Below are 14,212 nucleotides of genomic sequence, written 5' to 3'. Positions count from 1 at the left end.
AAGGAGAAAGGAGGGGGTATACAAGAGGTTTGAAAGGCTCCGATCGGAAGGGTTGCGGTCGGAACTCGGTGGTACTGCGGTTGTAAGGGGTTGGTGTCGATCTAGTGAGTCTGAGTTTGAAGAAGTCAATCTCCTCTGGTTGGAGGGAGCGCATCCCCTTTTATAGATGAAGGGGATGGCTCTTTACAGGTGAGAGGGAGAGAGTACAGATATTTCTAAGCCTTACTACCGACGGTGATGAAAACTGGATAATGGTTGAAGCCTCCCAATACTATCGATGTCGCTGTAGGATGTCAGATGTGCACGGGGGGGTGTCGAGATATCTTCTTCAGGAAGGATGGACGCTGGTACCTGCAAATACTTCTTGATGCCTAGTGGCATGTGAGGAGCCGTGGTATGTTCACTCGGTATGGCAAATCCTGGAGCCCATGCTGCGATCGATGTCCAGAGACACGTGGGGGGCTTACCGTATGGGAGTTTCTAGCGGCTCCTACAATACTTTGTGTCAGGGTGGCTGCAGAGCACTGTTTTGCGCAGGGTATGGTCCCTGGTACAGTGGTTTTGACTTGTGAGCCATGCCTTGCCTTTCTCCGCACGTCTTCTGGTTCCTTCTGAATGGGGAGCCCCCGGTCGGATGGCTCCAGTCGCCCCTTAGTGCGCCGATCGGAGAAGAGCGGTGAGCAGGCTTCCCGTGAGCCCCGATCGCGGGGTCGGAGCAAGAAGCAGCGTTTTGGGCCAAGCCTTTTGATTGGAGAGATTGCTTGGAGACGGCTGGTGCCTGAAGCGAGTGCTCCGGTCGGAGAGGTGGGCCGAAGAAGCTGACGAGCGGGCGCCTGTTCTTACGGGTAGACCTTTCAGTCGACGACCGGACTACCCTTCCGGCCTACTGTGTTTTAGTTTTTTGGGCCATCCCATGGAATATATGTTGTTTTCCTGGGTCGAGCCCGGGCATGGAAGCCAGTCCTCGAGGGACCCCGGGTTTATGAACCCGACAGCACATGTCATGTTCCAACATGTGTACTTCGATGTTCTATTAGAATAAGTTAGATGTAACTTTATTAATCTAAATGTTCGCAGTAAAAGTTCGCAGTGAATATTTTGATGTTCTCAGTCATTATTTCGATGTCCCTAGTGAATTTTTTGATGTTCCCGGTGAATGTTCTATAGTTCATCATTATAATATAGCAAACAAAAATCCATTACATATTTTAAGTACTTATAATGAATAAAATGCAATTCTCAAACAATAATCCAACATAACCAGATTCTATTGCCACAAAAATTTTAAGTACTTTATAATCCATCATAACCAGATCCAACTCCTACACAATAATTTAAAATCCATATAAATACATACCATACAGCCATAGTATAAATTTAATTCAACTATGGAATGTAGAATATATAAAAACATCAGTTTATTTCTCTTTTTCAACCGTTCATCACAACTTCTTGTGTGCCTAGTTTGTTGTTGTCTTCTTTTTCTTTGCTGCTAACTTCTTTTTCTCAACTTGTCTCAATAATATTTGACTCTTTCGAACAATAGCTGCAACTTGAACAATTGGTTCTTTGAAGATAGATGTGCTGCTTGTTGATTCCAACTGTTGTTTTACTAGTGATTCATTATTAATCTTTTGTACAACCTTTTCTATTTCTTTCATGTATTTTCTGACTTTTCTTTAAATCCTTACTCATACACGCATATATTGTGGCACTCCTTGTCATCATCAATGCATATAAGTTTGTTTATTCCCACTTTGGTTTCCTTCTGAATTCGTTCTCATCATCTTCTGCTTCTTAACTGCATCTTCAAGATAAGAAGTAGTCCATCTTTCCTTTATGTAGGCGTCAGGAATTTTATGGATACCAAGTTGAGTTAACAATCTCAGAACATGGCAACATAAAAATATTATCTCTATCATATTTCACACATATACATTCAAACCTGTTCTGCTCACAGGACAAAAGATTCTTTTTCACGAATACGGGCACCCACATATGCCTTGAGTCATACATAGATCTGAGATGTTTGTTTCCAGCCAACTGTGTTTCTCCAACATTCTTGACCATCTTGTTTCAAATTCTTCTTCGGTGAATGAATCATAGATTAGGGCTTTTAACTTAATGGCTAAACCATCTCTTGTCCTTATAAGTGTTCCTAGGTGTTCTCGAGAATTCCTCATGATGTGCTAAAAGCAGTTCCTATGCACAGTGCCTGGAATCAATTCTTGAATTGCTTTCCTCATCGCAGCGTCTTGGTTTGTCATTATCACATTTGCTCTTTCCCTCCCATTACTTCAAAGAAAGTGCTCATCAACCATTTAAATGTTTTTGCCTTTTGATCTTCAAACAATGCCCAGCCAAAGACTATAATCTTGCCATCTCACTAACCTGACATTTCAAAGCATTTTGTTGTTGGTGCAGATCATTCAAACAAAGGCTATATAACCAACAACCAAATTAATCAAGTGGAAGAATCAAATGAATCTCCAGAAGCTGAAGGCAGTACTGTGCAAAACATTGAAATTAAGGATATATTATTCCATCTCTTGACTGATAAAATAGTCATAAACCAAAGAAAGTAAATTGTCATATCCATAGAACATCTAAAGTTTTATGTTGTATAGTTTATTTTAGGTTATAATGTTGTGCATGTGATGTTCGGTTTCACATAAATGTTTGATGGTTCTCAGTGAATGATTCAACGTTCCTAGTCAAAATTTTCATGTTCCCAGTTAATGTTTTGATGTTCTATAGTTCATCATCATAACACAACTGGAACTACAATTATTTGACAAAAACATGATGTTTTAGTACAACACATGCCATATATGTGATGCATATTTCCATGTTCCCTTCCAGTAAATGAGGTGTTCTATGTATTTTATCATCAAGAAACATGTCAGCATGCATTTCATTATCAAGGATCCAAACTAAATAGCCTAGGCTTTTAAGTAAATTCCAAGGACATCTCCCAAAATTAAAGGATGCAAACGGCCCCTAATTTTTTCATCTTCTCATTACAGTTTTAGATTAGTTCAAATTGGAACATCTTGGGTTCACCTGTACAAAATTTCTTTTTCAATGATGAATGGTGGTTGGTTACATTTTCATCTTATGCATTGTTTCTACAAGATGTTATCATTGAATAAAAAATTAATGTCTCATATTGAAGGCCACCTTTTCCTTCTGTTCTTTCACAATTCCATTATAGTAAGTATCATCTTTGAGAGAATGAATAAATGTCTAGTTATTATTCTTGTAACTAATTTTTATTTTTCTGTATAGTCTATTGTAATGCAAGATACTATTGACTTTAACATGTACAAGAATACATTTCTTGAATCTGTTGGATTTAGTCTTCATCGTGCAAAACTTGTAAGTGGTATAAATTTGTGTTTAATTTTCTATATCCGTTCGATTTTACATTGATTTTTGTTAAATGCAGCTACATATCCCTTGCTTCATAAACAACCAATGATTTTTGGTTGTTGTGAACTTTCTCCATAAAGCTTTCTATGTTATGGACCCAAATAAAAACACAGATTCATCAACTAGACAACTTCAGAATATTATCAGAAATTTCAGGAGATTTTTTTGAAGCCAACTTTCCTGACAATATCATCTACAACATTTATGAGTTATCAATACTATATTTGAAGATTGCAAAGTGCAAATTTAGGTGAACATGATATATGTATAATAAAAACAATTACATTTTGCAATTGTCCTATTGTGCTTACTTTCAACAAGTGCTTAGCGAATGAACTTGCAATGAGTAAGAAATAAATTTAGAGCAGTCAGTCCCTGTTCAATAGGTTGTAGTTACGGTCACAAAAGATAGATTGCTGAAGTTTGGAGAAACACATATTGAATGTACAAACAATTGTGATTTTTTTTTTGGAAATACGCAGTGTTAACAACATATATAAATATTAAGAGATGTAACTGGGCACAAACAGCCAATGCATTTGAAAATAGTCATACTGTCAACCAAACTTGTAGATATATTTAATGAGCAGCCATAGCAACTGTGCCTTGCTTGCAGTACCAAGAGTCATTGTTACGAGAACTTTAAATCTCAATTGTGCATTTGTGCTGACTTCCAACGAGTGTTTGACTGCATTTCTTCATGTGCAACATGACACATTAGTGTTAATTTCAACTGAATTTCAGTGTGCTATTTAGCTGCAGCATTTCAAAAGTGCAGTTGAACACTCGTTTTGTTTGTTTTTGTTATTTTCACACAGTGCAGTTTCATTGAATTCAAATACCATATCCATCTAAACAGTATGCTACCTATGTGTTGTATGCCATGTAATCACACTACTAGTTGTATGTATTTTGATCCTAAACAATATGTGTTGTATGTATTTTCTTATTTTCTTGGGTTTCTCAACCTGAATGAATTAAAAGTTATATGCCTTCGCTATTTATACTAACCTTCAGAAATTCTTTACATAATGTAGGTATTATTCAGGAATTTTCGTGTTGCAGCTTATGCAAACTTTTGATGATACAACCTTAGAGAATTTCTCTAATGTAAGGAAAACATATCTTCTTATAATATTCTTCGGTTCAAGCTAAATATTAAATACATTTTTTATTGAATTTAATAATTTACTTTCTAACGAACTTAAAAATTCAAAAAAAATTATTACAGGCTGATGTGTTAGCTCTACGTGCAAAATTCCTATTCCAAATAGTAACAGCTCAACACAACAAGGTGAATTTAGAATTTATGAGAAAATTCTATGCTGATAATGTAAGTATAAGTCATTATGAAATGTAACTTCGTTACTGTTTTGATATTTGTGTCTTATTGCTAATATAACCATTACTATTTCCGAAATGATAAGAATTTATTTTCTTCTTCTGTAGGCACAGTACTTCTCTGATGCTATGATATAAAGTTTGAAGATAGTCTTCCCGAAAAAAATATGTAATGCTCATATTACTTTAGCAACATTAATATATTATATCTGTATTCAAAGTTCACAAATGAAGAAACGTTGAAGTTTTCCTTCATTTTTATATGATATTTGTGTATATAAAATCTGGGACATTTGTAATTTACTTAGGTCTATATTTCCGTCATATAATGCTGTTGAGCACAGCCCATTAAGAGATGGCTTCCCTCTACGTGGCCAATCAAAGGCCCAACAGCCTCCCACCGCAGCCACGCAAGCCCAACTAACCAACTCGTCCGTGATCGTCAAGAGCCGCGTGGCCCGGTGCTCGCAGAGGCGCCACCGCGTCCTGGCCGGCTGAAAATATATTCCATGCTGAATTTTGATATCTATTTAGGATTAATATTGATATTTTTGGATTCATAAATGTGAGTATCATTCGCTAAAAATTTGGTTAAACATGAACCACTTTAACTAGCACGCAACTCATAGTTATATTCTTTTTTAGGCAGAGAGGGTATATCTATTTGTAAATAGAAATGTCGACACTATTTTTTTTAAATCTCGTTAAGCTTAGAATTATTTTTATGGAGTGAGTATTCTTCTAAGAGACAAAGGAGACTACACAAGTTTTGTGAATGTACAAGGTAGGGTACGTTTGAATCCACTAGTGTTAATGGGTAGCCACCAAAATAACACAGGTAGAGATCCAAAAGGTATGCTAATAGACTTGCTAACTATTATCAAGTCAAAGTGCTGACAATTAGCTCATTAGTTGATACATGGATGCTAATAAATGCTAATTTTTTATATATGATTTTAACCAACTATTCAACCATCTATTAGCTGGTGAATCCAAACAACCCTGCTAGCTAATAGTTGGCAGTTTTTAGCTATTATTAGTTAGCAAACTATTAGCCCAAGTGAATCCAAACAGGATCCTAATCACAGCTGGGGTTTTGATCTTTTTGACTTTGTCCTTTGTCTTGAAGCAATAAAACTAGTCCTAATCCGGCAACGCAAATCATGAAAACAAAAAAAAAATCGCCGAAGTGCACGCCGGTGCGAGCGGAGCAGTAACCGTCGAGGGAAGGACGACGACGACGTGAACCTCACCGCAGCTGCTCTGCTCACAGGCTCACAGCTCAGCTCCGGCCGCTTTCGATGTGCTCTCTCTCACTCTCAAGGTAGTACAAGCCTACTCCAACAAGTCATCTGCCCTTTTCCTCACGCTTTGCTTTGCTCCTTCTCCCTCCCGTCATCTCTCCCGGTGGCCCGCTCTCCGCATCGTGTGCGTTGAGCTATGCCTGTCGCCGGGTCAACCGCACTACCATTTCAAGCCTTGTTGGCCTGTTCAACAACGCCACGACAGCAACAACCAGCTAGTGCGTGCTGCCGCACACCTCCTCCATTTGCCTAGTATACTCTAGTATCGCCGCCGTATATATTTCTTTCTCACGATCTCACCTCGAGCGAGAAGCATCCGGGTGGAGACAGGAAGGAGGCTCGACGACCGAGGTGGGGGAGGGAGAGGGAGGCCATGAAGTCCAACCGGAACCTGTCGAGGGCGGAGGGGAGGAGGCTGGGGAATGTGGCTCTCATAGCCTTCATGCTCGGATCCCTCCTCCTGCTCTCCCTCGTCCGGGCCAAGTTCTCCCTGATCGGTACGCTGATTGCCATGGCGTTTTGCCGCCGGTTTCTTCTTGTGTTCTTGATTGATTCGGTTATCTGAGCTGAGCTGAGCTGAGCTGAGCTGGGCTGTGTGGGTTGGGATGCGCAGGTAAAACAGGGGACGCCATCAAAGCAGAGGAGCACCAGGCAATGGCGAAAGACAGCGGCGAGATGGCCACCGCCCATGAGGCCGCAGCCGCTGGTAATTCCGACTAGTTCCTCTCGCGTTTGCGTTTCTATCTGAATGTACGCAACCGCGTGATTCAGTCCAAGATTGCTGCAAATCCTTTCCCATTCGTGCTGTACAGTTTGTGGTGAAGTTTTCTTGGCAGTTTCTTGAAATCTGGGACAGAAGAACGCATACACGTCCACCGAATTAGTACACGGTAGCAAGCAGATCCGGTGAATTTGAGCTGATTTTTGCTCTGTCTGTCGCAGAGGAGGAGGAAGACGAGACCCGGTCCAAGCCCACCGACTCCAGTTCAGGCAGTGGCGGCATAGGCAGCACGGCCATTGTGGCCGGCGACGACCACGCCGAGCGGGCGAGCAAGCCGGTGTGCTACGAGTCGAGCCGGCGGTCGGACACCTGCGAGGCGGCCGGCGACGTGCGCGTGGTGGGGCGCGCCCAGACGGTGCTGGTGAGCCCGCTGGACCGGGAGTGGAAGGTGAAGCCCTACTGCCGGAAGCACGACGCGTTCGCGCTGTCCCACGTCAAGGAGTGGACGCTCCGGCCGGCGGGAAGCGAAGACGCGCCGCGGTGCACGGTGAACAGCTCGGCCACGGCGTTCGTGCTGTCGACGGGCGGGTTCACGGGCAACCTGTTCCACGACTACACGGACGTGCTGATCCCGGCGTTCATCACGGCGCGGCGGTACGGCGGCGACGTGCAGCTGCTGGTGAGCAGCTACAAGCCGTGGTGGACCACCAAGTACCTGCAGGTGCTGCAGCAGCTGAGCCGGCACGAGGTGGTGGACTCGGACGCCGACGCCGAGGTCCGGTGCTACCCGCACGTCGTGGTGGGGCCGACGTTCCACCGGGAGCTAGGCGTGGACCCGTCCTTGTCGCCGTCGTCCGGCGGAGTGTCCATGCCGGAGTTCCGCGCGATGCTGCGGGACGCGTTCGGGCTAGAGCGCGCGGCGGCGGCGCCGAGCGGGGACCGGTGGGACATCCGCCGTCGCCCGCGCCTCCTCATCATCTCGCGGAGAACCTCGCGGCTGCTGCTGAACGAGCGCGCCATGGCGGACATGGCGACGAGCCTGGGATTCGACGTGCGGACGGGGGACCCGGAGGTGAGCACGGACGTGGCACGGTTCGCGCGGCTGGTGAACTCGGCGGACGTGATGGTGGGCGTGCACGGCGATGGGCTCACCAACATGGTGTTCCTCCCCGCGGGGGCCGTGCTGGTGCAGGTGGTGCCGTACGGCGGGCTGGAGTGGCTGGCGCGCGGCACGTTCCGGGAGCCCGCGGAAGGGATGGAGGTGCACTACCTCGAGTACGTGGTGCAGAAGGACGAGACGACGCTGAGCGAGGAGTACGGCGAGGATGATCCGGTGATCAGGGACCCCGCCGCCATCCATAGGCAGGGGTGGGACGCGCTCAAGGCCGTGTACCTGGACAAGCAGAACGTCAGGCCTCACCTCGGCAGGCTCAAGAACACCTTCGTCGAAGCGCTCAAGCTGCTGCCCCATGGACGGCAGACCACCGTGTAAGACCGATCTGCACCGGTTGGTCCAACGGTTAATTAGATCCTTAATCCGCGCTATGATCGGGACATCCAACTATTCTCCTGGCTGATGGCCCCGTCGCGCAGCGCTATAACAAGGAAGGTAGAGGCCGGGGCGTAAAGTACGAGGTTCACCGTAGCCGTCAGCGCCCCACCGAGGTTCATAGCCATAGTCCGATCTAAAAGGGCGTGCTGTAAGCGACGGGAAGTCCACCGCCTTCACCGTCGCCACTGGTCCGCGCCTACGCTGCTGCTACCGTCGACTACCTAGCGGGCGCCTACACGGCTTCCCCTACACCGACACGTCGCGGCCACCTTGTTGGCGGCGCTATGGCCACGACTGCACTCGACGAGGTACACTACCAAATCTGTTTTTCTAAGGCCCTATTTAGTTCCACTCCAAAATGCTAAAATTTTCAAGATTTTTCGTCACATCGAATCTTTGGACGCATGCATGAAGCATTAAATATAAATAAAAAATAAAATTAATTACACAGTTTAGACGAAATTCACGAGACGAATCTTTTAAGCCTAATTAGACTATGATTGGACACTAATTACCAAATAACAACGAAAATGCTACAGTGGCATTTCGCTAAAAATTTTGCCAACTAAACGGTACCTAAGTTAAGAGTCTACCGACTGATCAGCACGTACTCTATCACACCGACGACTGAGTACGTAGTTGGCCGTGGCCGTGGCCCCGTGGCGAGGCCTCTCCATCGTACATGTTGTTTACCTCAAATTTAACTACCTTCAGCTCGAAATGGATGGGTTTAATTATACTCTAGGTAGGTAGATTAGACAGATGGTTAGGTTCGTTTTAATGATGCTGATGGTCAGGGATGAAGCTATGAAAAAATTTAGAATGGGCTAAACAACGACAATTAGCAAGAAAAGGGGTTTAGCAAATCTCAGCCCCTCTTACCTATACATCTACAGCTGAAATTTCAGACGACGGCTCTACGGGGCTTCGCTTGGGGGGGGGGGGCTGGAGCCCCCCTAGCCCCACCGCTGGCTCCTTGCCTGCTGATGGTAGATCATCATCAAGTGGTAATTAATCTTTTCTTTTTGTCATCTTCTTGTGCTCCTTTCCTTTGCCCTTGCCCTGTAAACACGACACAATGCAAGGTTGAGTTGGTTGTGACTTTTTGTATAGATGGTGGAAGCACGTTGAAAAGAGGCGCATTCGGGTCCTGTTTGGACGGAGGTGTTAGAAAGCCGCTTGGTTTGTTTAGACTAGGCAGCCGTTCGATTTTGGACGTCTGAAGTAAAGGATGGATTGCGATAGAGGTCTGACATCGAAAGAGACCCTTGTTTTGGGCGCTCTATTTTGTTTGGCCTCTTGGTATGCTGGTGTTGTGTTAGGGAGCTCAACCAGCACAAAATGTAGTGGAATCTGGTGATAATAAGAATGCTGCGGCCGGATTCCGTGGGAGCTTTGTGCAAGAACAACGCACAATGCGAGATTCTGTCAATTGTTCGTCATGATAGTTTTTTTGTTAGCAGAAGCTCGATCGTGGATATTAAATTATTACTCCATCGGCTGACGAGGTCCGTGCTGTGTAACTGGTGTTGCTACTACTATTGTTCAGCGCGTGCATGACAGCATCAGCCATTAGCGTTAGTATTAGTTAACCAGGAAAGAGACTCGATGGATCCGGTGGACTGGTCAAACAGAGAGAGTTTTGACGAGATCAATTAAAGGCACGATGACGACGAACTCGAGTAGCTTTTAGAGCAAGACGAATATACAGTAGTGATTAATTGGCTTCACGTGTTCATCTCCGGAAGCACGCAAACCATATGTAAGCACAGATAACTAACTAATCTGCTTCACGTGTTCATGACTAGGAGGGTGTTTGGCATGGCTCGTTTTGGAGGAGCCACGACCAAACGGTTCCGGCTCCTCTGCTTTTTACTGGAAAAACAGCTTCTCCAAGAAAATGTTTGGCAGGGCTCCTCCGGAGAAACTGGAGCCAGGGAGAAGCCCTGCAAAATAGGCCCTAAAAAATCACTTCTAAGTTTAGAACGTCAAATAAAAGAGCTAAACATAGACTAATCATCATTGACAAGACTAATCAATGGTTAGAACCTGTTGTAACACGGCCTTCGAGAGTGGCAGAGACCTATGCGGCCAGCAGTTCGCAGAGACGTCTCCGACCAACTACCTAAGCAAAGGCCCAGCTACCGCGCCTCCGGACCCAGAAAGATGATGGTTTCTCAGACTGCTTGCAGGACGCTGCCGGTGACCCTGACGCAGCCTCCGCCCGGTTAGCTCGTAGGCGTCTCCGGGCGGAGGGGGTGGAGACCGCCCTGTTGCAAGGCTAATCAAGTGCCAACGCTACCTACGTGTGTGTGCAGGTAACCAGAGGAAGGCGCTCATGGATGGCACGAGCGCGCCGGTTCAGCCTCCGCTTGTAGGGGCAGAGACCCAAGCAGGAGGACGACAATACTGGGCGTCGGGGGTCTGCGGCCCCGGCGCCCTAGGGGCGGAGACCGACGGCGGAGGCCCAAAGGCCCTTCGCCGAATCCTGAGGCATGATGAGGCGAAGACCGATGGCGGAGGCCCAAAGGCCCATCGCCGAGTCCTGAGGCCTGATGGGCCGGCTGATCGCGCAGGCCCAGTACCTGAGGGCGGCATGACAAGATTACTCCCGAGAGGAAAGGTGAGTAGTGGAATATTCCGAGAATGTACTGTAGCAGTTGAAGGGTACTATTGTAAACTCTGTAAAAGTGGTAGTTGAGCCCTATAAATAGGGAACACTTGTAACAGTACGGGAGGTTGGTTGGATAATGAATGAATAAAACCCTAGTTTTATGTGCCATTCCCCTACACGCCCATTTGTCGTGCCTGTATCCCGAGCCTCCGCCTGAGGGCAGCGCCTGGCGGGCGGAGGCCTCCACCTCCTCCACACTGTCTGAGACCGCTAGTCTCAACATTAGCGCCCACCGTGGTTTGGCCAAGGCAAACCAGCAATGACAGGGAAAAGAAAAACCACCACCAGAGCAGCAACGACCACGGGTCAGAGAGGAAGGCCTAGGCGCACCACCCGTAGCACCTACACAACCTCACCAGCGGAGGATGACACCAGAGCAGATGCCCAGGGTCAACCACCGGAACCCCAAGGTCTAGAGATTCAAGATCCAGAGGCCCAACCAAACTCAGCCACAACACCCGAGCAAGAACTGCAACAGCTGCAAGCACAGTTGCAGAGAGCGCAACAAGAGAGGGACAGAATGGCAGCAGCATTCGTAGCTAATCAGCAAGCTATTCAAGCATCAGCACAAGCAGCAGAAATAAGGCAGCAGTTAGCAGTCCTACATGCTGAGATGCTAAGTATGCAGCATGTAATACCAGCGTTAACCTCCGCATTCCCAGCCTCCGCAGCAACATCAACTGCAACCATACCTCCGCCAGTGATCAGCCCAACCACGATGCCATCTCAGGTGATGCGGAGGCCTCTCGATCTCAAGTCCCCACTCTCTGAAGGCATACAACAATTGCCATGGCCAACGGCGTACAAGCCAATCACACTACCAAAGTTCAACGGATAGATAGACCCCCATCAGTTCATTATGAGTTACGAGGCAGCAGTAGCCTCCGCCGGCGGAGACGCCGTCGTCCTGGCAAAGTCATTTGTTATTGCTGCCGAAGGTGACGCGTTGGCTTGGTATTCCATGCTCAAACCAAGCACGGTATATTCTTGGGAAAACCTCCGGGACAAGATATTGGCAAATTTCAAGGGGCTAACAGCACAGTCGCTAACATCCATAGATCTGTTCCAGTGCAAGAAAATGCAGGGAGAGACACTACACGACTACTTCCAGAAATTCGTGCAACTAAAGGCGAAGGCACCAGACGTCCCAAACGAGATCGCCATTGAAGCAATGATCAAAGGCCTCCGAATCGGGCTGTTCGCAGCACACCTAGCAAGAAAGAAAGCAACTACCATACAGCCGTTGTATGATGAGTTTGAGAAATACTACAGATCAGACAATGACCTTCGGAAAAGGCTGGAGGAGCAGGGTCAAAACAGACAGCAAAACAGCAGCAAAAACTCCCAGAAGAGCTATACAAACCAGAATGCATCAAATCAGAAACCAGGCCAGGGGCAAGTGCTCAGCATCGAGGGTCAACCTTACCCCGAACAAGGGCAACTGGCAGCGCCAGCAGGGCCGGAGACCCAGACCAGGAACCAAGGTCAGCAAGGTTACCAAGGCAAAAACTGGAACAAAAACCACAACCAGAAACAACGCAGGCCATATTGCGTTTGTCACGGTGAAAGCGCAGGGCATAGCACCAAAGATTGTCTGGAGACAAAAGAGACACAGGAAAGGATGAAGAACAAGCAGACTGCCCAACCTCCAGCACAGCAGAGCGCAAGAGAGGTCAACACCACCTACACAACTGGCCACCAGCAGTACTGCCCAATGTACCCAGCGCTAAACGCAAACCAAATACATCCCTCCACACTGGCCTCTGCTTATTACCCAGACTTCCTACCAGCATGGTGGTCAGCGCCTTCGCAGCAGCCTCCGGCAGGTAACTACAGGTCGGAGGCAAGCCTGACCTACATAAACCCAAAACCTCCCCATATAACCTACCTCGAAACAAACCAACCGCCACAAAACCAAAGCAGGTTCGAGCATCCGCCGCAACAGCAGCACATGCAGCAACTGCCTCCGCCGCCACCTCACAACCAACCCCCAACACCAAAAAATGAGCCAAACCCAGGAAACCAAGTCAACCCTCATGGAGCACTACCAACAATAGGCATGATACTACCAATCGCCGGAGGATCATCAATGGAGTTTCAAACGAAAAAGCAGAAAAAGGATCACCTTCGCCTGGTAAACAACGTAGCAGTCCAAGGTCCAGCAAAATACACAGATTGGTCCAGAGTCCCAATCACCTTCACAGAAGAAGATCTCCAGCTAGAAAGCTACCCTCACACAGACGCAATGGTAATCAAGACAAACATAGCAGCATGGGAGATAAGCAGAGTGTTGATTGACACTGGCAGTTCAGCAGACATCATCTTTGCAAATACCTTTGACCAAATGAAGCTCAATAGAAATCAACTACAGCCCTTCGAATCCCCTTTGATAGGATTCGGAGGCAAGCAGATACAAGCACTAGGAAAGATATCACTCCCAGTGTCGTTTGGAACCCAAGCAAACGCTAGAACCAAATACATAACCTTCGACGTCGTCGATCTGTACTACCCATACAATGCCATCTTGGGCAGAGGATTCATAACCAAATTCAACGCAGCCCTGCATATGGCCTACCTGTGCATGAAAATACCAGCACTCCATGGTATTATCATAGTCCGAGGCAGCCAGAAAGAAGCAAGAAACATAGAAAAAACAATCTACAGAGCCCAAAGAAACATCAATGCGGTCGAGTCGGTAGACAAAGAACTAGAGCCTCCTGATATGCCCAGAGGAAAAATAGATATGGTAGGTCAAGAAGAGACAAAGGTGACCCCTCTAGAAAAGGAGTTATCGGACAAAAAAGTAACTATCAGCTTAGAATTGAGCAAAGTAGAGAAGGAAGAGCTCATGGAAACTCTAGTAAAAAATAAAGACATCTTCGCCTGGTCAGCCTCCGACCTCCAGGGAGTCAGCAGGGACATCATACAGCATGAACTGGATATCAATGAAAACATGAGGCCAAGAAAGCAGAAACAGAGAAAAATGTTAGAGGACAGAATCCTGGCAGCAAAGGCGGAGGTGCAAAGATTGCTAGATGCAAAAGTCATTAGGGAAGTCAAGTATTCAGAATGGCTTGCAAACGTAGTACTAGTACCAAAGAAGAATGGCAAAATGAGAATGTGCATAGATTTCACAGATCTGAACAAAGCTTGCAAAAAAGACCCTTTCCCATTGCCAAGAATAGATG

General features: G+C 46.4%; 1 protein-coding gene across 5 annotated transcripts; it reads left to right on the top strand.

The window, feature by feature from the left end:
• The first annotated feature begins 6,144 nt into the window (after positions 1–6,144).
• LOC136528931 (alpha-1,3-arabinosyltransferase XAT3-like) lies at positions 6,145–9,782 on the top strand. Of its 5 annotated transcripts, XR_010777164.1 has the most exons (5): positions 6,145–6,574; positions 6,691–6,783; positions 7,020–8,658; positions 9,247–9,357; positions 9,464–9,782. XR_010777164.1 is itself a non-coding variant. In XM_066521937.1 (3 exons), exons 1-3 carry the CDS (start codon positions 6,451–6,453, stop codon positions 8,288–8,290), a joined length of 1,488 nt encoding a protein of 495 aa, XP_066378034.1. In that variant the 5' UTR covers positions 6,145–6,450; the 3' UTR covers positions 8,291–9,782. The 5 variants fall into 5 exon arrangements, 1 of the variants encoding a protein (XP_066378034.1); XR_010777165.1 differs by having other exon boundaries at positions 9,259–9,782; XR_010777162.1 differs by having other exon boundaries at positions 9,247–9,782.
• Positions 9,783–14,212: the final 4,430 nt, after the last annotated feature.

The sequence above is a fragment of the Miscanthus floridulus genome, chromosome 19 (genome assembly GCF_019320115.1).
Source record: "Miscanthus floridulus cultivar M001 chromosome 19, ASM1932011v1, whole genome shotgun sequence".
Lineage (NCBI taxonomy): Eukaryota > Viridiplantae > Streptophyta > Magnoliopsida > Poales > Poaceae > Miscanthus > Miscanthus floridulus.
The sequence above is the reverse complement of the archived record's forward strand: the minus strand, read 5'-3'. Positions and strand labels throughout refer to the sequence as shown.